The sequence below is a fragment of the Euprymna scolopes genome, chromosome 43, assembly GCF_053919585.1.
Source record: "Euprymna scolopes isolate OS-2025 chromosome 43, ASM5391958v1, whole genome shotgun sequence".
In the NCBI taxonomy this organism is placed as follows: Eukaryota; Metazoa; Mollusca; class Cephalopoda; order Sepiida; family Sepiolidae; genus Euprymna; species Euprymna scolopes.
Genome location: NC_136524.1, coordinates 20,659,430 through 20,685,621, shown reverse-complemented (window position 1 = coordinate 20,685,621; position 26,192 = coordinate 20,659,430). Strand labels below are relative to the sequence as shown.

At 32.6% G+C, this 26,192-nt stretch overlaps 1 protein-coding gene across 8 annotated transcripts in view; it reads right to left on the bottom strand.

Moving 5' to 3' along the window:
* LOC145268225 (neurobeachin-like) overlaps positions 1–25,105 on the bottom strand; it is a 607,546-nt gene extending 582,441 nt beyond the window's left edge. For 6 of the 8 annotated variants that reach the window (XM_080123535.1, XM_080123532.1, XM_080123534.1 and 3 more), the window contains exon 1: positions 24,714–25,078. In XM_080123535.1, the coding sequence (XP_079979661.1) occupies positions 24,714–24,884 (171 nt within the window). In that variant the 5' untranslated portion in view covers positions 24,885–25,078. Of the gene's footprint in view, positions 1–24,713 lie in introns of all 8 variants that reach the window. The other 2 variants (XM_080123533.1, XM_080123540.1) reach the window with 1 other exon arrangement.
* Between the last annotated feature and the right edge of the window lie 1,087 nt (positions 25,106–26,192).

The window sequence follows — 26,192 nt, the reverse complement described above, 5'->3', positions numbered from 1 at the left end:
CCTGATTGTCACAGCTGGTTAATTTCCAAAATAATGCTAGCATTCTAAAAAAAAAAATTAAAAATTAATTTGATTACCTTTTTTTTTTCTACTATAAATTTCTGGAAACTGGTGATAGTCATTTTATGTTTATAAAGTGATGCCCCCACTCTAAAATCGAAAATACTGGGTAAAAAATAAAATGGAATTGTTTAGTAACATAAGATATATGCAAAAACCAAAAAGGTCTGCAAAAAAATTGTCAAAATATGTGATGGGTAAATACTAATAACACGCCATGATTTTAACACTAGAAAAAGCTTAGGAGGTCATAAGCACATAAGAACAAGATGAAATTCAGACTAACTTGCTTAATTGGTGTCCAATGACTATGGATCAAATTTAATGTAAATATGAAATATTTGAATTTTCAAATGGGAGGTTGTGCTTATATTATGCCTACTAAAAACTTAATAAAATACTTCAACGAAACTGAAATATTTATTAATTGATATTTAATACCTATTAAAAAAATCATAAAAATTTGAAGTATCTCAATTTTCACAAAGGGCTTCAGTCCCTTTTTTCATAAAACTAAATATAGCCCAAATTTTGACCCTTTATGCCTAATAGCTATGCTACAAAATCCATACTATATAGTTAATTAGTTTAGGAATGAATCCTGTGCATATGTGTAAACATATATCTAACTAGCATGGGTGCCCGGCGTTGCCCGGGTGTTTAGAGGTGTATGCTGAGCAAAAAAAAAAAAGGGGGATAATTTTTTAAACTTTGACCCCTATTATGACCCCTGAAAATTTATTGTTTTGGCCTCAAATCAAGTTATTACGTTAGATCCATGTCCACGGAACCTATATCTAAAATTTCAAGGGTGTAGACCCAAAATTGTCGGAGGAGTTTGGTAGAGTTCTTAAAGGTCAAATCGTTGAAATTTGACCCCTTAACAGCAAAATTTCTGGCTGACACCCGTCACATCGATTTTCCCAAATCTCAGTACCCGGTATTTCAAATTTCGAAGTTATAGACTAAAAATTGACAGAGTTATTGCGTAGGGAAATGTACACAGACAGACAGACAGACAGGCAGACACGTTCACTTTTATAGATATATAGATTTTATTTTTATACAATTTTATAATAATCTTAGTGATTTCACAACTAATAAGGAAAATAAGTCATTATAAAACTATTTTATTGATTTTTAAACTCTTTACATGCAAACTGTTTAGACTTTTTACATCAAATTTTCGCACACATTTGACATTGTTTATTTTGAAGAGAAAACATTTATCTTTTTTTTTTTTAAATGAAAAAAATGTTTGATAAATGTTCAGAAATATAATTTTACTTTAATAAAATTTTCTCAGTTATGTTTCTTTATTTCAGACAAACTATAGATCTATGTGAGAAGGTAAAAAATATTTTTAACTTTCAGGGTTGGAATTCTATACTAGACAACTGTTTTTTTTTTTGGGGGGGGGGCGTTCCAGTTATATCAAAACCAAGATAAACCATCATCATAAACCACAAATTCTTCCTACTTTATTAAAAATGGATAAAAAATATTTTATAGAAGATATTCTTAACTTCTAATCTTGACTTATAAAATTAAAGAAAAATTGAGAAATCTTGCAGACAATTTCAATTAATGAAATCTACATAGCTATAAAGTTGAGTTTTTTTCTCATCCTGAGATTGATATTAAAAGCCTGCTTTTTTTATTTAAAAATTGAAACAAACTTCTAAATATACCTAGTCATGAATATGTGAGTAACTACATGAAGGTTAACTAATTTGCATATTCCTTTGATAAACGAACGTGAATTAATTATTTTCTTATTGCCTCTTCTTGAATGATTGGTTTCATTTCACTATTACACTGAATTCTATTTATGCATAGTTTCTACATTCTGCATAATTACGTAGAATTTAAAATGAAATAATTCTAGCATACATCCTAGCATATATATATATATATATATATATATATATATATATATATATATATATATAAATGGAAATTCGGAATTAAATTATGTAGAATTACACCAAAATTTATTGACAAGGAATACAATTAATTTTTAAAGTTTTTTTCCATCCAACCATGGAGTATCCTTTTTTACACTATCAATTCAATTTAAATTTTAAATGGATCATTTCTCTCTGATAGGTTCATAAGAGTAGTAGTTGATGGGCAAAAATCAGAAGCTCACAGTATAAATGCGGGAGTCCCTCAGGGGTCGATCCTGGGCCCAACTCTTTTCCTGATCTACATTAATGATCTTCCAAATCACATCCTTACATCATTCGTAGACATTTTTGCTGATGACACTACCATCTATGGTAGCACATCTAAGACAGTAAACGACCAAGTTTTCTCCGATTCTCTCTCCTCTGATCTTGATCACGTTGTACAATGGGGAAAGGAGTGGCTGGTTACTTTTAATGCATCTAAAACCAAGCTTCTATCTTTACATCATCAACGTTCTGATCCCCATCTGGCATCAATTGAAATGAATGGCTCTCGTCTTGGGGAGGCCTCAAGTTTTGACAGGCTTCTGGGCTTGACCTTTACTCCTGATCTTAAATGGAATACGTACATCAAATCTGTTGCCAAGGCCGCTGGAAAAATGGTCGGATCCTTCTATCGATCCAGTAGATATCTCACTGCTGATGCAATTCTCTATCTATATAAGAGTCAGATACGTCCAAGGATGAAGTACTGTTGCCACATATGGGCAGGAGCTGCTAGAAAAGACTTGTCCTGCCTTGATAGAGTTCAAAATAGATTTCGGGGCTTGGTGGGAGATGTCCTTTTCTCCTCGCTGCAACCTCTGTCTCACAGAAGAGATGTTGCGAGTTTGTTTTATCGTTATTTTCATGGAAAGTGTTCGACTGAGCTTCAATCTATGGTCCCCCCTCGCCAAACTTTCACAAGAAACACTACACTAGCTGAAAACATTATCAATAATTTTCCCCACTCTTTATCTGTCCCTAAACCTAAACATAGATTTCATGATCAAAGTTTCTTCCTTAGAACTGCACACCTGTGGAATTGTCTTCCGTTTTCCTGCTTTCCAGCTGTCTATAATATGGTTGTCTTCAAGTCCAACGTGAACAAGTTTCTGATGAGCCGTTCCACTTAGGTTAACGAATTTACCGAACTTCCATTACTATCGATTACTATATTGTCCTTTTGACTACTCTACACTCTTTAACCCTTATCCTTGAGTGGCCTATCAGCCTTGATAAGTGGTGACGTCTATGTAAAAAAAAAAAAAAAAATTGTGCTAATAAGCAAAATTTATAAATACCCACATCTATTTTGCTGATAACATTTCCTCCAATGCGATGAGCCATTCATTGAAAATTCATGGATTAAGGAAAAAAATATATTTTTAATTGTACTCCTTGTCAAACAATAAATTTTGTTGTAAATCTACATAATTTAACTCAAAATTTCTATTTATATTGAATTTTCTTTATCTGCTTGGAATCATCTTATAAATATTGATACTAATATTTATTTGGACTTTATGTTTACAGTATTATACAGCCTGTAATCCTTCTACAACATTTCAGTATTTCATTTAATTTATATAAGTGAGTGTGTATGTGTGAAAAATTTCTACCAAACTCCTCTATGAATATTTTGTTTGCAAAGTTGAAATTTGATATCTGTAGCTTTTGATTTGGTTTTCACCTGCCAAAAATTGCTGTTAAGAGATCAAAATTGATAACAAAACAGTTAACCTTCGCACAAGTAAATTGAAAAAAAAATTAAAAAAAGCCATCACTGTGCCGTTACTTTTGTGCATGTGCAAAATGAAATATTCTATTAAAAACACTTAATTTTTAACATTTCGTATCCATCTCTGAGTAGCTCTGACAGTAACAATGTTGGACAGATAAATAACAACTAAGGCTGGAGTGCTAAACATTCTGGTTTCGATTCTAGCAGATGGTACCCATGTCATATTTTTTATAACTTTTGAAATCATTAATATATATTGGATGATAATCAATCAAGAACTGACTCTATAATAATAAGAAATGAGAAATCTGCATGAATAAAAATATATTTTACGACCAGACAATGTCGGGGCCCTGCTAGTAATATAGAAAAGATAAACAACTTGTATATATTTAAAGAATGTTAAAAGTAACTAAAAATAAAGACACAGTTTTTCTCCAGAATTCCCCCATATTAAAAAACAAAGATAAAAAAATATGATGTGCCCATGACAAAACTAAAATATCATATTCCAAAAATTATGTAAATTGATTAAGTCATTTTATTTTATAAAGAAAATCATTTTTAAGCAATTAATAGGAATTTGTAGGTATTACAGCATAAATCTTGCAAATTTGAATTATCGAGTTATCTCCCTTTATTTTTGTTAGATTGTTTTTAAAATGGTAGGAAAGGCAGCTGCTCTTCTTTTATTAATAAAATTTGATTTTCATATTTAAAAATAAAACTAATTGATCAATTTATGAGATTTTCTGGAATATGATATTTTCATTTTGTCATGGGTATATACAGCATAGAGATTTTTCTTTACTTGTGATTTTTAATATAGGAGGAATTCTGGTCAAAAACCAAAGACACTTATGCCATGCTCATTTATGGAAAACCTAATCTTTTTTTATTTTACTTCAATCGAAGTTCTCAGAAATCAAGGGGTCCACAACCTTGGGCTAAAACTTGAAGTCCATATGAGATACATAGATATTTGAATGTTCCATTTAAGTTCTTTATCTCTCAAACACTGAGTTTGTAAAGAAATTGAGAACATAATTTTCCTTTCCCCAATTAAACATTTTTTTATGTTGTAGTATATCTTTCATTTTTGGTGTCTTGGTCTCACTGGATCAAGAAATTTTCTAGTCTGGTGGAGTATCCTGCTTTGTGCTATTATTTGAGGTAATATCACTTGGAGAAGGCGCACCATCCCTCGTAAAAGCTACTGTGGGTTAGCCATAGTGAGGAGATCTTATTTGGGCAGCAAATACTATGTGATTTTGAATATTTGGTTAGAGTTTACTTCTTTGAAAAAAGTATCCTCATGCCAGGTTGTTCTGACAAACCCCTGTACAGAAAGACCTTAGATACTTGAGGACAGTGTCTAGTAGGCATTATTCATGCTGATCAATGTTACCATGCAAATTAGTTTCCTTCATAGGAACAGATAATCTTTATCTGATGTAAGCAAATGGATGAAGAAAACAGCATCATGTTTTGCATGAATATTTTTATATAAAAACATGACAGAATATTAAAATTAAAATAATATAATAAATAAATAAAAAAAGTACAAGAAAATAACGTGTTTATATAAAACTATCATTTCAGCCCGGCTTTGCCCGGGTGTTTTGAGGTGTACGCTTAGCAAAACAAAAAAAAAAGTCAATTTTTTTTTAATTTGACCCCTATTATGACCCCTTAAAATTTATAGTTCCGGGCTCAAATCACTTTATTAAGTTAGATCCAGGTTCAAAGAACCTATATCTAAAATTTCAAGCGTCTAGACCCAAAATTGTCGGAGGAGTTTGGTAGAGTTCTTAAAGGTCAAATCGTTGAAATTTGACCCCTTAACAGCAAAATTTCTGGCTGACACCCGTCACATCGATTTTCCCAAATCTCAGTACCCGGTATTTCAAATTTCGAGTCTATAGACTAAAAATTGACAGAGTTATTGCGTAGGGAAATGTACACAGACAGACAGACAGACAGACATGTTCACTTTTATAGATATATAGATTGTATCTATCGTTTTATGAAGGATGTAGAGTCATTTGGAGGATGAATCAAAGAAAATTTATTGTTTTTAGAAGTTGTGTTTGGAGGTGACCTTGGAGAGGACACGGGCAGGATGTAACCTGTCAGTGTTCAAATGTTCACAACTGAGAAACATAGAAACACTCGAATGGAAGTATCAATGCCGGTAACTAAAAACTGAGAATTGGTTTATCTACATCTCCTATAGCAGATAAATGGAAAGTAAATATACCAACACAAACTTACTCGCATTTATTAATAATATTTGTCTTTTTTTTTTAGTTATTTAAAAGACATTTTCCCTTGTATTTCTTATGTGTGATTTCAATTATATAAAAACTCGTTTCGTAAGGGATCTTTCAAATAACAAAGATGAAATATTAAAATCTCATCTTGTGACTTAATTGCTTTCAATTGTGTTGATAGATCCATTTTTTTTTTCATGTGATCCTTTACATTTTGTCAAGTTTTATTCACCAAACTGTGTGCATGTGTGTGTGTGTGCAGGGTAACCTAGATTAATAAATTTTGGAATATATATTCTAAGCAACACGTTGAGTAACATGAGCACATTATCTTTTTTGTAAATTTTATCATTTACAGAAGTGACGCAGAAACTCTACCATACCCATTAAAGAAAGGAAAAACATTAAAATTTTTAACTAATGCCATATTTATTACTTATACAAATTTGGACAGTTATTTTCAATTAATATATATATATATATATATATATATATATACACACACACACACACTAAGGAAAATTCAAATGTTTGTGTTAAAATAAACTAATAAAAACTGAGTTAATTCCATCTTTTGGTTTTGTAATGATAATTAGGGGTATACATAATTTTTTATAACATTGCCCTATTTTTCTCAGGATACTCCCAAGGAATGTAATATTCTAATAATAACTCCTATAACCCTAAATCATGTATTAGCATTGTAACTTATAGATTAATATGAAGAACCGAGCTACTGATACCATTGATCAAAACAAGAAACAATTAAAACATCCAATTAATTTTAGAAATAATATAAATACCAATAAATCCAGGAAACTAAGAAAAAATAACTTATGTTTCACCCCCCCCCCATAATAACTTAAAAAGTAACACCCCGAAAGAATTCTTCAAAATTAAAAAAAATGATGTTAAATACTTCCATAAATACCATTCTATACTAAATCAATACACTCAAAATATTTTTCTACTGTGCTGACTCTGGCACAAACAATAATAAATTCTAATAGGAAAATTGCTCAGACCCAATACATAATCCACAAAATATTAATATCTCCGAATTGCAACTGGCAGTCCCCTACTAATTGTCCTCTTAATAATGATTGTAGGCACAACGAGGTCATCTACTCATGTATCGTGACTGAATTACTAAATACTAACCTTGATAATAATAATATAAATAATATTTTATGCTCTCTTCTTCCTCCATTCAGTCAAAACTACTGATATAAAAAATTTACACATACATCAGAGCTTTGGCTTTTCCTATTAAGAAACATATCTCATCTCACATGTATTCTTTTAAAAATACAAATAAAAATAATAACCGGACATCCCTAACTGCTTTAGTTAGAAACCTCAGATCCAATAGAATACCTTTCTCCGGAAGATTAAAAAAAAAATTATTCTCCAGAGTCAAGATCCTGCTAACTTTGTATCTCTGAAGCAACTTTAATAATTTCCTCCTCAAAAAATATCAGTAATGACATTATAAACTTAAAGACTGAAATCATTTTCCACTCAGATCCGATGATATTACCAGATGAATACTTAACATAATTAAATCCTTCTTAAATAAGAGAAGAATCCAGGTTGTCTTTGATGGTCATACATCTATACAATATGATATAAATGTGTGGAAAACAGAAAACATTTCCACAGGCATGCAGTTCTAAGGAAGCTTTTTTCATGGAATCCACGTTTAGGTTTAGGCACAGATAAAGAGTGGGGGGAATTATTGATAGTGTTTTCAGCTAGATGAGTGTTTTTTGTGAAAGTTTGGCAAGGGGGGACCATAGATTGAAGCTCAGTCAAGGACTTGCCATGAAAATAACGATAAAGCAGAGACAAACTCGCAACATCTCTTCTGTAAGATAGAGGTTGCAGAGAAGAGAAAAGGACATATACAAGGTTACAAAGTCTATTTTGAACTCTATCAAGGCAGGATAAGTCCTTTCAAGCAGCTCCTGCCCAAATGTGGCAACAGTACTCCATCCTCGGACGTATCTGGCTCTTATATAGATAGAAAATTGCATCAGCAGTGAGATATCTAGTGAATCGATAGAAGGATCCCACCATTTTTCCACGCCCTTGACAACAGATTTGATATACGTGTTCCATTTCAGATCAGGAGTAAAGGTCAAGTCCAGAAGCTTGTCAAAACATGAGGCCTTCCCAAGACGAGAGCCATTCATTTCAATTGATGCTAGATGGGGATCAGAACGTTGATGATGTAAAGATAGAAGCTTGGTTTTAGATGCATTAAAAGTAATCAGCTACTTCTCTTGAATTTGAAATCTGGATTTTTATATTTTGGATGTGCTCAACCTTCGTTCTGATTATGATCTTGGATTTTATTAAACACGAACGTAACCTTGCCAGCTTTTGAAATTATTTTACTGAACACCATCCTTTTTGGAAGTAGTCTGAGATATGCCTCTTGTTTGATACACCAAACTTTATATCCTAATATAAAGCTTTACCTTGATGGGATTGACCCCCACAAATTCTTGGAAGTCCACTAATTACCTTTCCATTTCAAGAATTCCTACCTGGATCTTTCTATTTTCACAACAATTCACAGGATTATACCGGTATTCTAAGGATTTACAAGGATGATACTAAAACTTGATACTCCACAAATTTTTACCTTGTTGGATTTGTAATCTTCTTCACTTTTTGGAACTCTAAACTAAAGACTTTCCCTGGAACTTGTATCATTTTATCTTTATTTTATTTCATAATTAACCAAGCTCTAGTCCATCACCTTACAAATACTAAACTTCTGTCTGGCCAACAATATGGATTTAAGCAAGCCTGTTCTACTGCAGATATTCTAACTGTAATCTCTGAACATATATACCATACACTGTGCAAAGGAATGGAGGGTAGAGCAGTAGATATATCTAAGGCTTTTGGCAGGGTATGACACAACAATCTTTTCAGGAAAATCAGATCATACAGTATCACTGGATGAATACTTAACATAATTAAATCCTTCTTAAATAAGAGAAAAATCCAGGCTGTCCTCGATGGTCATCTATCTAAACAATATGATATAAATACAGGTGTACCTCAGGAGTTTATCCTTGGACCTTTATCATTCCTAATATTCATAAATGACCTTTCTGATAAAATTGTCTGTGAGATGGGTATATTTGTTGACAATATCACTCTATATAACAGGCATGAGGGGGAAAATAAATGAACACATATCTAAGGCAATGGTGTAAACACCAGAGGAAAACCTCCAACCTGTAGTGGAATGGAGACAAAAATGGATGGTCACATTCAATGCTGCTGTCAAGACTAAGCTTGTTTCCTTCAATAATTACAAGAAACCTTCTCATCCACTAATAGCTATGGCTAAAGATATATTACCTGAAAGTACTTCTTCCAAACTCCTTGGCTTAATGTTCACAGGGAACATAAGCTGGAACAGATACATTGAGGGCATTGCCAAGGCTGCTGCAAAGAAGGTGGGCTCTCTCTACTGTATCAGAAAGTTACTTACATCCGAGAGACTAGTAGCAGATGCACCAGCCCAAATGTGACAACACTGACATGCAGAAGTTCAAGTGTAATGTGAACAGACATGTTCAACTCCCTACATAATATTCCTGCAACTTATGTCCCTGATAGTAGACCCCTACATCAAGGTGACACCGTGCCTTGTTTGGGGTAAAAAAAAAAAAAAAAAAAAAGCTTCCAGCTATGTACGTAAAAATTCTTGTTCGCCTGAAATTTTTTATTCTGAAGTTGGATTGAAACGATACAAATCTTTCCACACACTCATGCACATATATGTCAATAATGAGCAATAAAATTTGCGTTAGAGAAAAGATAGACGATTAGATTGGAATGAGAGCAATCTATCTTTATAAGATAAAGATCCAAATTAAAATTCTCAGGTGTGACTACAACAGTCAGTTGAAAATAATTATAGGGTATAAACAATTTATCAAAATTAGGACACTATGGTGACTGATAAAAATATCGGTAAATATTTTATTAAAAACAATGATTTTTGGGAGACAAGCCCATTTCCATTTATAATGATGGTGATTGCAATATTGTCAATAAGATGTGCTGCAATAACCACTAAAACAATCAAACCAAACACTATGAATAAATATTTGACGACATAAAGAACTTGGAGAATAAAAACTTTTTCAAAAATTAATTAAAAAATTACTGGATTTGTCATTAAATAATTTGAAAAGAGTTGATGTGCACTAATATAACTTCATTTCTTTCAATAGACATCTAATCCCATCAATTTTACAAAGAATCCCATCAATTTTACAAAGAATCCCATCAATTTTACAAAGAATCCCATCAATTTTACAAAGAATCCCATCAATTTTACAAAAAGTCCCATCAATTTTACAAAAAGTCCCATCAATTTTACTCAAAAAAAAAAAAAAAAAAAGAAAAAAAAAAAGGCAATTAAACAAGGGTTAACAAAATTAGAAGTCTCCACTGCCATTGGAGTAAAAATAAATATGTCTCCAAGAAAATAATATTTAATTTTAAAATGAAATACATACAGTATACGTTTATAAGCCAAATTAAAACACAATATTTTGTAAAATAAACATTTATTTGTTCAAAATTAATATTTCAATACAATTCACCATCATCAGAATTTTATATATTTTTTTATCTCTGCATCTAGAGTGCTGATCTTTGTCCAATTGTAGACAAAGAAGTTAAATAAAGTTTATTAAATATGAATGAATATTCGCAGAAGCATACAAAGTAATCAGTACTTAGAAAACAGCTGTTAAACTTGACATAATGGATGAAAGAGAGAAAGAAGAGGAGTAAATATCAAGGTTTTATGTATGACTAACGGGGGTACCCGGCGATGCCCGGGTGTGTTGAGGTGCGTGTGGTTTTGGGTAAATCCAAACTCCGGGGATGGGGGTGGGGGGTAAAATAAAAAAAAAAAAGTTTTGGTAGGTGAGTATGAGGATCGAACCCAAACCCTTGAGGCAAAGTTGGAAATTAAAGTGTGAAAAAAAAAACATGTAACGTTAACTATTGGGCCACCGCAACATACAACGGAGACATGTTTGAATTTATTTATTTAACTATTAAAAACAGATGTCTGCAATAAAAGTTAACTCTGCTGCTTCGATTTGACCTAATTAAGGAGGTCAAATAGAAGTCATGCAGTTAACTTTTGCTGCGAGGCAGCGTTTGGGTTTGTTTACCCAAATTTGACTGGTTTTTTTCCCAACAGATGTTGGAGAGGGGGAAACCAACTCCCAATTGTCCAGATTGAATAGCAATTGTCTGATATACAACATTGATCAAAGCTGATTGCTTCTGGACGTTTGCCGGCTCTATGCTGAGAACGATGGTTAGCCTTTGAATTAGTTTTGCTTTTTATACGAAAACGCCCAATCAACACGTGAGAAGCCAAAATAGCAATAATTTTGTAAAAGTCGATGTAAATAAATCTAGACGTGACGCACTTTCCCAAATCCTAGATATTATTATCTAGGGTGTACATAAATACTTGTAAGCGATCTTTTTCCCCCCCTGGGACCGTGTGTGAGAAAAGCCTTTGCGAGACATATACGAAATGGTCACACACATTTTGCCTTTTATATATATAGATAATATATATAGATATGAAAAATAAACTGGAACCCTATGAAGATTTCAGCCACTGGGCTCATGAAAATAACTTGTGGGAAAAAAATACCTAGCAAATATACCTTAAGTGTAAGAGGGATATAAAAAAGAGATGGCTGGAATCTCAAAAAGATCTCTCAGTTGAAGTTTGTGAAATAGCAAATGAATGTCTGGCATCTAGTAGGATGCTCCATCCCCAACAAAAGCAAAGAGAAAAGAAAATTGAAATCAAGAATGAAAAATCGAAATGCATTTTTTTCTCCTTAATATATATAAAGCTGAATGTCTGTGTGTGTGTGTGTGGTCACTTTTGCTAGTATATATATATATATATATATATAAGAAAGATGACCACCAAAAATTTAGTTAGCCAAATCTCATAAATTCATTTCAATCCTGTAGGCAATTTTTCAAATTAGTAAGCGACAAACTTCAAGTAGTTTGCTCTTTTAAAAATGCCTTATTGTCTGTAGTGTTGAAACAAATTTATGAGATTTGGCTAACTAAATTTTTCATTGTCTTTCTTTTATTCTAGTTCAGCTATGTACTGAGCTCTCCTACTTATGATTTCCTAGAGAAATTTGTTTTACGACCACAACATTCTGTCTATCTATCTATATATATATATACACACACACACACACACACACACACACACACACACATACATACTTTTATAAATTTGTATCTTTTTGTGTATTGATATTCATATTAAAAACCCTTTTTTCTATTTATTTAAAAAGAAAATACAACTTTCTTATATACGAGTCGTGGAATTACATTCATCTGCAAAAGATCTAGCTAATTTGCATATTCTTTTAAACATTCATTTTAATTAATTCCCTATTAGTTTTGTTTGATTTTCTTATGGGATGATCATCTTTAGTTAATTAGTTGTAATTATAGTTATGCAGATATTCTACATGATTTATATTTGCATAAAAAGATTATAGTAAACACAAACCTCTTTCTATATATATATTTATGTATGTGTACATATATTTGTTTAAAAAAATTTGCCTATCAAACTCCTCTGTCAGTCTTACAGCTTTAAAACTTCAACTTGAAACTTAATAATATAGAGTATTCAAACCCATGCACAACTTTATATTTGAGTTTTACTCAGGGAAAATTGGTGCAAAAGTGTGAAAAGCGATTTTCCTGAGAAGACCATCATGCCAGGCGGAGAGAGGGAGGAGGCTAATGAGGTGATAATTTAATGGGTCAGTTTTTTCACCAAAATTCTTGTAAACTGGTACCACAAAAGCAATTTTCCAGCAGTCAGGAAAGCAAGATTCGTTACAGCATTTGTTGGAAAGTTTGGAGAGGACTGGAGCAACCCCAGCAGAGCATTTCTTAACAGTACAGCCGAAATAAGATCAGGTTCACATGCTTTTGAGGTGTCTAGGTTTTTTATGATACCATGCACCTGAGAAAGGGTGATTTTCAGATCATCTAGTGTGGTGTCAGTCTGCAAAGGAAAATCAGGGAGGAAGTGGTTTGCTGGGTCCAATGTAGAGTTTGAAGTAAACCGACTGGCTAGCATGTTAGCCTTCTTGGTTTCTGTGCATACATCCTCATTAATGGTGTTCATAATGGAGTCATCATTTAACTAAAAAATACATCCAAACTTTTCCTTCAGAAATGTGTGTGTGTGTGTGTATATATATATATATATTTATGATGTCTGTTAATAGAAGAACACAAGTGCAAAATAACAAAAAAAAATTATATAAAAATGAAGAGGACTCGCAACAAAGAATTGTAGTCATTACGGCGAATTTTACAGAAGCTTCTAAAAATTAGTTTGGATTAACTATGATCTCGGCAGCTATTTTAATCTATGCTATCACAGCTAGACAGTAAAGAGTTGTATATTATAAACGGATAATGTTTGTCCAAAGATACGCTGTCATTTTCAGAGCAAAAAGGATTAGTAAAGACAAAACAAATGAGGATTATCATTTCTAGATTTATTTTAATATCCCCTCCTCAGAAACACACAAAGTAATATTTATGGGTCAAATTTAATTACATACAGTATAAGAATAGGTAGGAATGCCACAATTATATCAGCACTTCTTTTTTTAATGCAGTTATGAATCACCAGCTGTATTTACCCAGCATTCCCCAGTAATTTTTTTTTTGTTTCTAGTAAATCATTATTTATATTTTATTTAATAGGATTTTGATTGTCAAATTTAATTATTTTCATAAAACAAATGAAGAAAATTGTTATGAAACTGTTTAGGAAAGTAGAAAATGAAAGATAGGTTTACTTTCAGCAGCATCATAACTCTCACTTCTTTTAGTCCTCACATTCCATGAGTGATGTTTTTGACAAAGGGGAACTCTTCTGAGTTGGAATCTATCCATCTAACACATATTGTTGACTAGTTTTTGACGTTAGTATAACTTTGGTTCCAGACAGACAGTTACTAAATCGCCATATATAAAAATAATGCTTTTCCACTTGTGTATATATCATCACACTTGAACTGCTCTTCATGCAATGAGAAGTGGTGGGAAGTGGGATGCATTGAATATAAAAGTTTCATAAACTGAAGTTCAATCTTTGATTGTGTTTTTTTATTTTTACTTCAATATCCAAAAATAAATGTCACTTAACAAAACAGATTATGTAAATAGTTTTCTGAATGTAAGTAAATTTTATTGTAATATAAAAATGTTTGCAAATTTTTTTTTTGTTCAATACTTTACAGATTCAGAAATTCAAGATTTCTTCCCAGCAATTTTTTATGGTGTGGATACTAGATACGTCCAAGGATGGAGTACTGTCGCCACATCTGGGAAGGAGCTGCTAGAAAGACCTTATCCTGCCTTGATAGAGTTCAAAACAGACTTCGTAGCCTAGTGGGGGAATCCCTTTTCTCTTCCCTGCAACCTCTTTCTCACAGAAAGGATGTTGCGAGCCTGTCTCTGCTTTATCATTATTTTCATGGCAAGTGCTCGTCTGAGCTCCAATCCAAGCCCCCCCTCTCTTTTTTAGAACTGCACACCTGTGGAACTCTTTCTTTTGTGTGCTTTCCAACTGACTACAATATAGTCATCTTCAAGTCCAGCATAAACAAATTCTTGATGAGCCATTCCCCTTAAGTAATCCAATTTACCAAATTTCCACTACTAACGATTATTACAACGTTGTCCTATTGATCACTGTGCGCTTATTAATCCTTATCCTCGAGAGACCTCCAGGCCTTGATAAGCGGTGATTCTTTTGTAAAAAAAAAAAAAAATCTCAGAAAGTGAACCTTGAGTTTACTTTCATCAACCACATAACTCTCACTTATCTTATATTGTCCTTTAGTTCTCACATTCTGTGAGCAATGTTTTTGACAACAGAGGAAGAATTACTATTTTCTGGGACAGAAACTATCCATTTAACACATTGTTGGCTAGTTTTGGACTTTGAAGCAATATTTTTAACTCCTTGCATCAAGTGGCTTTATACCTTGTCTGACACGATTTCCATAAAAACAGTCATTTAAATACGGATGTCAGTAAGCAATGGCCAAAACAGTTGAAATTGAGATGAATTTCTCAACCTGCAATGCCATATGTATGTGTGTGCTTGTGTGAAAGAAAGTACAAACACAATTTGAATAATCTCCCTACTTACTTCATGAATCATGGCAAAATTAACATTTTCAGTTTTCAGAGAGAACTCTCATAAGGGGGAAAAAGAAAAGCAAGACAGGAATAGAAAAAAAACAAAGATAAAATAAGAGAGGAAGAAAGATAAAATCAAGCCAGATAGCAGAAAAAGAAAAAAAGCGATGTCAATCAAAAAGTTGATTTACTAAGTGAATGTACAGGCACAGAAATGAACGTCTGGTTGCAGGCCAGTTAAGTTTCTGCTTTCTGTCATTCCCTATGATATTGGGGAAAACCAGCTCCCCCAAAAAGAGGGAACTCTGACAGTGTCCAAATGAATAGCAATTGTCTGGTATGAAAGGTTTCCCCTACATTGATCAAAGCTGCCTTTCTGGACGTCCTGGCGGGAAGGCCAGCAAATCAACTTTGCTTCAATTAGTTTCGCTTTATTTATACGAAAAAGACAAACAAACCCGTGAAATGACGAAACGGAGGGAATCTTTTAAAAGCCGATCAAAATAAATGTGGAGACGATGTCTGATTGCAAATCGTAGATATTATAATCTAGGGAGTATAAGGAAACTTCTCCATAAATGTAACCTCGTTGAGAAGCCTGGCGAAAAAAGCCTTTCTTGGGCATACAAAAACGCACGTGGCTGTTTTGTCTTTATATATATATATATATATATATATATATATATATATATATGTGACTAGCGGGGTGCCCGGTGTTGCCAAGGTGTTTCAAGGTGTGTGTGTGCTCTAAATCAAAAGAAACACGGGGGGGGGGGGGTAAAAAAGTTTTGGTAGGTAGGTAGGATCGAACCTGAAGCCCTGAGGCGAAGTTGGAAAATAAAATGTGAAAAAAAACATGACACGTTAAGCGCTCGGCCAGCAAGAAAGACTTACTGAAAGATGTTTGAATTTATTTAAGTAGGAAGAGAATTGACAGATGCCCACACTTAATGACTTAGTGAGGTCAAATAATGAGGTCGCAGTTAATATTTTCTGCAGGACAGTTTTTAATGAGGTCAAAATCCGGTTTGTTTGTTTTTACCCAACTTTGGGGAAAACCAGCTCCCCTGTTTATTAGGGGAGTGCCCAGATGAAAGTATCTGATATGACAGTGAAAAGCTGACACTGACCAAACATTTACATCGCTTTCCAGAGACCGCCAGGAACTGCCGATTCGGATCCAGTTTTGCTTTTCTATACTGAAAAGCGAAAGATACACGCGGCGATCTAAAATCTGGAAAAAATAGCGTGTGAAAGTCGGGCAAATTAAATACACACGCAACCCCCATTCGTAACTCAAAGATATTATCATTTAGACAGCACATAAAAAGTTTTAAGGAGTGAGCTGACCAAGAAGCCTGGTGACAAAAGCCTTTTGCGGACATACACAAAAAGCGAACATACATACATACACATTTTCGCTTTTATATTTATAGATTACTTTATAAAAGAATTTATTGATTCTATTTTTTTTTTTAGAAAAATAAAATCATTTTTTATCTGACACGATTTACTGTGGATTTCGAGTCACCTATTCTTTTGATTCACCTAAATTTGTCTAAAAGTGAACAAGTACTGAAAAGTTTTGTGAAAAACTAATTTTGGGTTGATTTTTGCAAAAGATAGAATTTTACACTCAAAAATTTTAATTTGAGGACCCATAATAAAAAATAAAGGACATTTTTGCAAGTAAAAATAACATGTAGAAATTTAAGACTTTCAACACCCATTGAAGTTAACGGTCATTGCATCCCATTTCCAAAACAACCCGTTATTCTTGCATCAATAGCAACCTAATATAAATCTTTAAAGAAAAAGAAAACAACTCTTATTTTACCCAAATATTTTGCCATTTTTCAACTAACATTTAAACATTTATCCATTCACTTATGGACACTGATCATCAAATGGACAAAAATTTTCTTTAAAAGATGTTTTTAATTTGTCACAATGCATTAATTCAGCAATAGATCTAGGTGAAAATTGCATTTATGTGTTTATTTTTCAGTTCTTGTCAAGAATTGCCCCTATATTAAAAACAAAAATAAAGAAAAATCTAGATGTGATGCTGCACGTGCCTATTATGAAATGAAAATATCATACTCTAAAAATTACATGTATTGATTTAGTTTTATTTTTATATAAAGAAAATTATTTTTAAGAAATTAATGGGAATTTGTAGGCATTATAATATAAATCTCACAAGTTTTGAATTATCTTGAGTTAACTCCCTTGTTTTTTTGTTTTTTTATATAGATTTTTTTCTAAAATGACAGGCAAGACAGTTACTCCTCCATTACTCATAAAATTTGATTTTCTTATTAAAAAATAAAACTATTCGATCAATTTATATGACGTTTTGAATGTGATATTTTCATTGTGCCATAGGTACATACATTATATAGATTTTTCTTTACTTTTAATATGGGGTAATTCTATCTCTTAAGTATGATTTAAAAATCACCAATAATTCAAGATAAATCTCTTCATCAAAGGAAAATGAAAAATTATGGATCTATGTTTGTTTTTGTTTATGTATGTGTTATTGGTTTAGTAATTTTTTTAGATGTTTTTTTAACGTAAACACTGTGAGTAATTGTTGGTTTAAGATATGCTGTCAGATGCATAAAACTGATAAAAATAATTTGGATTTAAGCATAAATGTTATGTATGCCTGTATATATATCTGTTATGTATGAGTATGTTATATTAATAATTGTATTGAGTTCTAATCTGTTGTCAATTTGTAGGTTGAGTTTAGCTATAAGTATCACGTCCTTAATTCTAAGGTTGCCAACATTTCTTTTAGTAGTCTTCACCGAGTTATATCGGTACACTTTAACAATTATTTTCTTGAATTTGGGTTTTAAAAGCTAACTAAATTTTAGAGGATGTTGCACCTTTTGACTCTATTACAAATAAAACCTAATGAATTTGAATTATTGCATCAACATGAAAATCTCTACATTAATAGTGTGACCATTTCTCATGTGTCTGTCTGTGTGTATTTATATGTGACTTACATATTTTTCTTTACTATTTACATTTAATCAATAATTTAGGTACTAAAATTTAAGTCAAAAAATCCTATTGAAAATAATTTAATTACAAAATTAAATCCACTGGAATGTATTTTGATTTCTTCATAAACAAATCGGTCATTTTAATCATTGGTTAATACTTGAAGAATTAATTACTTTGTGATTCTTCAAAATTTAAAAGTAATTAAGTATTTAAGCTGTAAAATAGGAATTAAATTGACTTTAAAATTCTTAGCAAATCCTCAGTTAGTAAAAAGATTAAAAGTTTTTTAAATCTAGATCTGATCAATTTACATCATTATATAAGTAGGTTTAAAAAACATTTATATTTTAACAAGAATTATACATATATATAGCTTAATAACAATTTAGTTCAATTAATGATTTAATGATCAAAGATGACCATAATACATAAATTTAACTTGCAAAATTCTACTTTTAGAAAAAGAGTGAAACAATTAAAGTAAAAAGATTCCCTTATAATAAAGAGTAGATATCTTTAGTTTAATAATAGAAGAGAAAAACCATAACTGTTATGGTGAATTTATGAAATGATTTTGAACCTTTTAAATCAAGAATAATGAAACGTGGTGCATTGAAGGATTTTAAAATGGTGCACGGAATTCAAGAGCAGATATTTTAAATCAAACAGAACATTAATTTTATTCTCTTCTGCTGTTATTGTCAATAACAATATGATAGCTTGCTTTTATTGACTATAAGCCTAAGTGGGGGATATTGAAGCAGTTGCATAGTTCCTTTTGCATTTGCAGGTTTTTTTTACTCATGGAATTATTGATGGGTTATTTGACTAGAACACTTATATGGAATAGCATTTCCAGCTAAACCATTTCTTGCAATTTTATGAACAGTCAAATGTTGAGTATCATAACCTCTATTTTATATTTCTAATTTTAAATCACTTACAAATTAACGATTTACTTTTTTATTTTTTTATTACATTTTTACCCCAAACAAGGCACAGTGCCACTTTGATGTAGGGGGCTACTATCAGGCACATAAGCTACAGGGGTACTATGTGATGAGTTGGGCAGCAAGATGTCGGTTCACGTTACACTTGAACTTCTGCATGTCAGTACAGTTGGAGAAGCAGGGACTCTGCAGGGAATTCCAAAGTCTAGCAGTTCTGGGAAGAAACTACTGGAATAGAAGGCTCTCTTACATCTAGGGATTTCTACTGTGAAGGGGTGGGATTTTGCTGCTTGTCGGGTTTGTCGGGGGTATTTACGTCGAGGGGGTATAAGTGCTTGTAGTTCGTCGGAACATACACCATGAAAATACTTATAGAACAAGCAGAGGGATGCAGCATTTCGTCAACGGGTCAGAGGCTGAAGCTTAGATGACAGTTCAGGACCTATCAGGTTGGCGACTCTCTTTTGGACGTTGTCTAGGAGCGAGAGACTAGTAGCAGATGCACCCGCCCAAGTATGACAACAATACTCCATACATGGGCGAATGGTGGCCTTGTAGAGGTACAGGATACTTTCGGGCGTTATTTTAAAAGTGTTCTTTTCCTAATTCTTTCAGTTCTTATATGCCTTTTCATGATGGGTAAATTTCTAGCACTGCATGTTGTCATATTTAACTTAAAGATACAAAAATGCGTGTTCGTATTGTTTTGTTTTTTTGCTTTGTTTTTCACTTTAAGCAATACTCAAGCAATAGAGGCCAGATATATAGGAAAGAAACCTAAGTTGCAAGTTGCAAAGCAAGATGTTTGTTTACATTATATTTAAATTAATACTTACGCTGAATACAGACTATGCTAAAATAATATTATGTAGAAGCTGATTCTTAACATGGGGAGTGGAGGGCGTTTTATAACTATCCTTTATTTTCACCTAACAGTTTAATCAACAAAATATACCTTAAAACTTGAATGTAATTTGAAAACTAAAAATAGCAGAGTCCGTATTTTGCATAAGTACTTTTAAATTTCTGTGTGTTGGTGTGATTGTAGAAAAAGAGGGAATTCCAAAGGCAAACATTTCAAGCGAAGACGCTGTTAGAGTAGAAAATCTTCCAGCATCTAGGGACCTCTACAGAGAAGAGGTGTGATTTTGCTGCTATCCAAGTGGGTTGGAATTATTTATGTTGTGCAGTAAATTTATTGGAGCACATTATGAAGAAGTACTTTTAAAACAAGAACAAGGATGCAACACAGTGGCGATGTGACAGCTTGACAAACAGTGCAAGGTTAGGGTTAGGGTTAGGGTTAGTTAGCTAGTGATTGGTATACCAGTCTAGATGTGACAACAGTATTGCATAGCTTTAAGTTTATAAAGGTATAGGATATTGGCTAGCGTAAGAATTTTGTAGCTCAGTAGAGGATGCCTACGTTCTTTGTAGCATTGTAAACAAATTAGCTAAAATCTATGTAAATTTCACTTTGCTTATATTTTCTTATTTGTCTATTTTCAGAAAAAGACACACACACACACACACACACACAGAGGAAAATCTTGGTGGAAAAAAGATGGTGACTTTATTTTACAGGCGTGTTTTCGTTTTAGAGTTTCACCTGTACATTAAAATTTGCCGTAGCATTGTTTTTACTCTTATTTGTTTTATTTATTTTTCTAAAACATGGTTTTAAGGAAAATAATTTGTGTGGAAGCAATAGTGAAATTTATTCCACTCTAAATAATTTACATGACTGAAATAAAATCTAAACATTATTTCCTACAAAAAAAAAAAAAAAAAAAAAGAAAAGAAAAATCATGATTTATGTCATTTTCCTAAATATTTTTTTAAACCATTAGGCGTTTTTCTTAAAGTGGGCTAATATAACTGATTTTTACATTGAATTTTAATAGCTGCTTAGCCTAACGGCCCGGAGAAAACATTTAAGGCTAAAAACAACTACATATATATATATATATATATATATATATATATATATATATATATATATATATATATATATATATACTAGCATGTGTGCCCTGGGTTACCCGGGTGTTTTGAGGTGTGTGTTGAAAAAAAAAAAAAAAAGTGGTAGTAGGAAGGCATGCTCGAACCCATACTGCGAAGGAGAAAAAGAACGGGAAAAAACGTGACGTCTTTGCTGTTACGACCACCGCCAAACCGGAACTGACGTAGGTTTAAATTAAGGCTAGACAATCGAAAAGAGAGGATGACTTTCGAAAATATCGACGAAAAAAGTGACCCCTCCCTGTAGAAAAGTGCCCAGTTGAGGGTGAAGAAATTAATATTTTTAGCGAATTTTTCGGTATTTGTCATCTGAAGGGTCGCACTTCAAAACGATACTGATTTTGTGAAAATCAGTCGCCTCTGTCAAAGGTTTTAGGCAGACATACAAACATACATTTATATATTGGTAGCTCAAATTTTCGAGCCAAACCGATTAAAAAGCTTGCCCTATCTCTGAATACCCTTTATGTAAAATTTCAAATGTTTAGACCAGAAATTGTCTGAGTAATTTGGTAAAGACTGCAGAGGTCAATTTTTTTTTAAACTTTGGCCCCTATTATGACCCCTTAAAATTTATTGTTTGGGGCTCAAATCAAGTTATTAAGATCCATGTCCAAGGAACTTATATCTAAAATTTTAATTGTTTATACCCAAAATTAGCGGAGGAGTTTGGTAGAGTTCTCAAAGGTCAAATCGTTGAACTTTGACCCCTTACCAGCCAAATTTCTGGCCGAAAACGGATTACAAAGATTTTATATATCTGCATTACAACGAGCATTGTTCTTTCTTGTATTTTAATTACATTAGTGATTTTACTATCACATTAAAATACACTCCGCTCTTTAGACTACTGTTCTAATTCCCTTTAAATTATATATATATATATATATATATATATATAAGTAAAAAAAAAAAACTATAGAAACCTATGTTTTGAAAGCTTAATACTTATACTGTTTACGGACCAAGCTGAAATAATAATGTTATTTAGAAACCCATTCTTAACATAGAAAGTGGTTTTGTTACCTATTCTGTACATTCACTTAACAATTTAATAAGCAAAAATTCCTGCCGAAAAAAGAAGCATAGTTCGTAAACTTTTGTTTTCGATTAAATAAGTGAAAATCATGATTTTAATGGCTTGTGAATAATGCTGAAAAAAATATATAAATAAATGTAAATGACTACTACAACCACTGAACCAGTGTCTAAGCCATTTTAAAATGACTTCCTCTCTGTTGACTGCGCTATATTGCTGGTCCTGGGCAGTTCTAGGAGGTCCACCCTCCCAGGCTGCCGGGAAATACTGACAGGGATGCCCAAGCATTTTTACAGGTCACACTGCTGCTCCTCTGGGGCTATGTTTCTTCAATCCCACTTTCCGACCCTTGTTTCACATCCCTCCGCCATGGGCGAGAAATAAATACCAACTATAAATCAGGTAATACTTTTTTTTTTCATACTATAACTGCCAAAGAATCAGCAGGTAGGCAATCGGTTCAATATAAATATCCTATACATAAAATCACATTTAACTGGCACTGACCCTCACACTTATATCAGAGTGTAATACCTTGTAGATAAGCACTTAACTAATAACAAAAAAGGAAAGAATTCTACTTTTTTAGGTGACTACATGAGAACACCCCGAAAAACCTGTCAGAAAGAAAATCGGTTTCGTATATAAGTTTAACATAAAATGAGCTCCTCAGGACTATTCTCCTTTTTTAGAGAATTTAACCAAATTTTTTACGCTAACCCTAAGTCCAACTGGCAAGGTCGTAAAACCACATGTGACCGCCCTAAAACGTTAGAGTAGCACATAAATATGGATAATTTTACGTTAAATTAATACGCAAAATTGACTCACCCTCTCTTTATTCTAAAATAATATAATAATAATATATATATATATATATATATATATATATATATATATATATATATATATATATATATATATTTGTTCTTTCCGCCAAATGTTAAGGGTATTCACACGTAATTATCTAAAAAATAGAAATTCATTTGAGGGCGGGACAGGGTGTTAATACCGTGTTCTAATCGGTCCCATGTATTGAGAAGAGTGTAAGTTCTCCTTCGTGCAGAGGTATTTGCCGATTGATGTTGCGACAGGGCCGATCATGACAAATTTGGGACTCGTCTAAATTGACCCCCCTGGGGAGGGGGGAATGAAGTCTATCCCTCCACACCAGTGGCACACCACACAATAAATTGACCTTGTGTTTAACTGTCTCTGGCAGGTAAATAAAATTACAGGTTTTGCAACCGCACCCAAAGGTTTTCTTTTTTTTTTTTTTTGATAAACCAATAAAATATTGTTTTAGAATTATTACAACATAAAATTTAATCATATAGCATTTAAAAAGAACATAAATGTATAGCTTTTATTAAATCTACATGTACCTATCCGGCGTCGGCCAGGAGTTTTTTCTTTTTACTTTCATTTTGAACTTTCGTTTTGTTTTAAACTGTTTTTTTTTAATCAAATTAGACTTTTTAAAAGAAGATTTTGAAAGTTAAATTTAACTATCGTTTAAATGAAATTTGTTATAAACCTAATTGTTTCTAAGATATAAATCTTGTAATGTTATAGCACGTTTGTTATCGTGCTATATAAAATAGTTTTCAAGTTTAACGATATCTTTATTAAATTGTTAGGTGAAAGTACAGAATGATTAAAAAACATCCTCCCCGCCCAATATTAAGAATGGATTTCTAAATAATAGCGTTATTATTTCAGCAAGGTAATAAAGTTTAAATAACTTTCTATTCAACAAAGGCTTTCGATTTTTTTTTCTAATTCCAATGGGTCGCGAAGAAATTTTTTAACTACTAAACAAAAGATTGAAATGGTTGATTTGGTTGACTTGTTTATGAAGAAACTAAAATGCATCCTGGCGGATATGATTTCGTAATCATATTTTTAATTTACTTTGGTAATCATTAGTATTGTCAACATAAATGATTTTAAAGGAAATATAATTGGGGAAAATTATCAAAAAAAAAATATATATATATTTTAACTTGCCCATATATTTGTGACCTATTTGCGTCAAAACAAGAAAAATGCAATAAAAGTTTTAAGTTATAACGAGATTGCATTTTTTGTTGCTGTTAAAGATGATTTAATAGTAAATAATAACAAGTCACACAGAGGCGAGAAATACACAAACACACGAAAAGTAATCGCAGGGTTTTATCAATTTTATGGTATTTTTCAGCAATGTTGATCAATGGTCATGGATATTAAAAATACTAAACAGAAAACCGGCGTAACGATTGTGTGTGTGTGTGTGTGTGTGTGTGTGTGTGTGTACATATGTATATATATATATATATATATATGTATTGAAAGTTTGTGCGTATGTGTGCGTGCGTGTGTGTAATTACTTACCAAATGTAAGACAGTGTTGACGACATCTTTGTTGGACACCTGTTCCGCTTTGATCATGCCGACCAACAATCCAAACTTGACTTCATCTTTTTCGTTCGATTTTAGTATATCGTCCACATGTTTTATGTTGTCTCCTTTTTCTCCCCCGCCTTTGTCGGCAACTTCGGCCATTTTTCCCAAACACAGAGTCCCCTAAAACCGGCGAAAGGCTTTTTTGTATTCACGTGTCAAACTGATAAGAAATTGCACACACACACAGACACACACCTGGTTAGCGAGAAAAAACAAGCAACAGATTTCAGAAAAAAAAAGAGGTGTGACACCTTTAGATTTAATGGTTTCAATAATAATACAGGTAGGAGGTCAAGAAAGAGAAAACGAAAGAGAGAGAGAGAGAGAGGCGGGGAAGAGCCAACTTCCGTCTCTTACGGGCTAACGGGTTATATCGTATCTTATTGGATGAAAATTATAAAGCACACCCTCAATCAATAATAACACACCTCCTCCCCCTCTCTGTCCATTTATTCCGTTCTCTCTCTTTCTTCCTTCTTACTTTATCTCTTCTCACTCTTATTACCCTCTGCCTCTCTCTCTCTCTCTCTCTCTCTTATTACTCTCACCTTCTCAAACTCGTTATCTGTTTCTGTCTTTCTCTATTTTATCTCTCTCGTTCTCTCTCTTCATACTCTCAACCATCTCTCTCTTTTCTCTCTCTCATCTTATCTCTCTCCCTCTTCCTTTCTCTTTTACCTCTCTCTGTTTTATATTCTCTTTCTCTCTCTTTTTCTCTCTAGCTTTCTCTCTCGTTCTATCTCTTGCTCCCTTGTGCGCACGCTATTCTTCTTTATCTCTCTTAATATTTCTCTTTTTCTCTCAAGCTCTCGCTAGTTCTCGGTGTTTACTGTTTCTCTCTATTTATCCCTTTACTTCTTTCTCACTCTCTCTCTCTCTCTCTCTCTCTCTCTCCTGTTACCTTTCTTTTTGTCTCTCTATTTCTTTCTCTCTTTTATCTCCCTTTTTTTTAGCTTTCTCTCTTTTATTACTGTCACTCTTTCTCTCTCTTATCTTACTGTTTTCGTGTTCTATTTCTCTCTCTCTCTCTTCAACTTCTCTTACCTCTATCTTCTCTCTCTCTATCTATCTTTATTTCTATCTCTCTTTCTCGCTTTTTCCATATCTCTCTCTTTTTATTCTTCTTTCTCTTGTCAATTTCTCTCTCTCTCTCTCTCTTACTCTCTCTCTCTCTCTTTCATTCATTTCATCCATTACTCCTTTTTTTTTTTCTTATCTTTGTCACTCTTTTTCTATCTTTATTTTCTTTTTTTTTAACTCTCTTCTCTCTCTTTTTTACTCTCTCCCTTTGTTGTGTTTCGACCAGACACTTAGGACTCAGACGAAAAAGAAACACGAACATACAAGTCGAAGAACAATAAAAGTGTATTTAAATAAATACAAATATAAAATAAGCAGGTTGCAAAA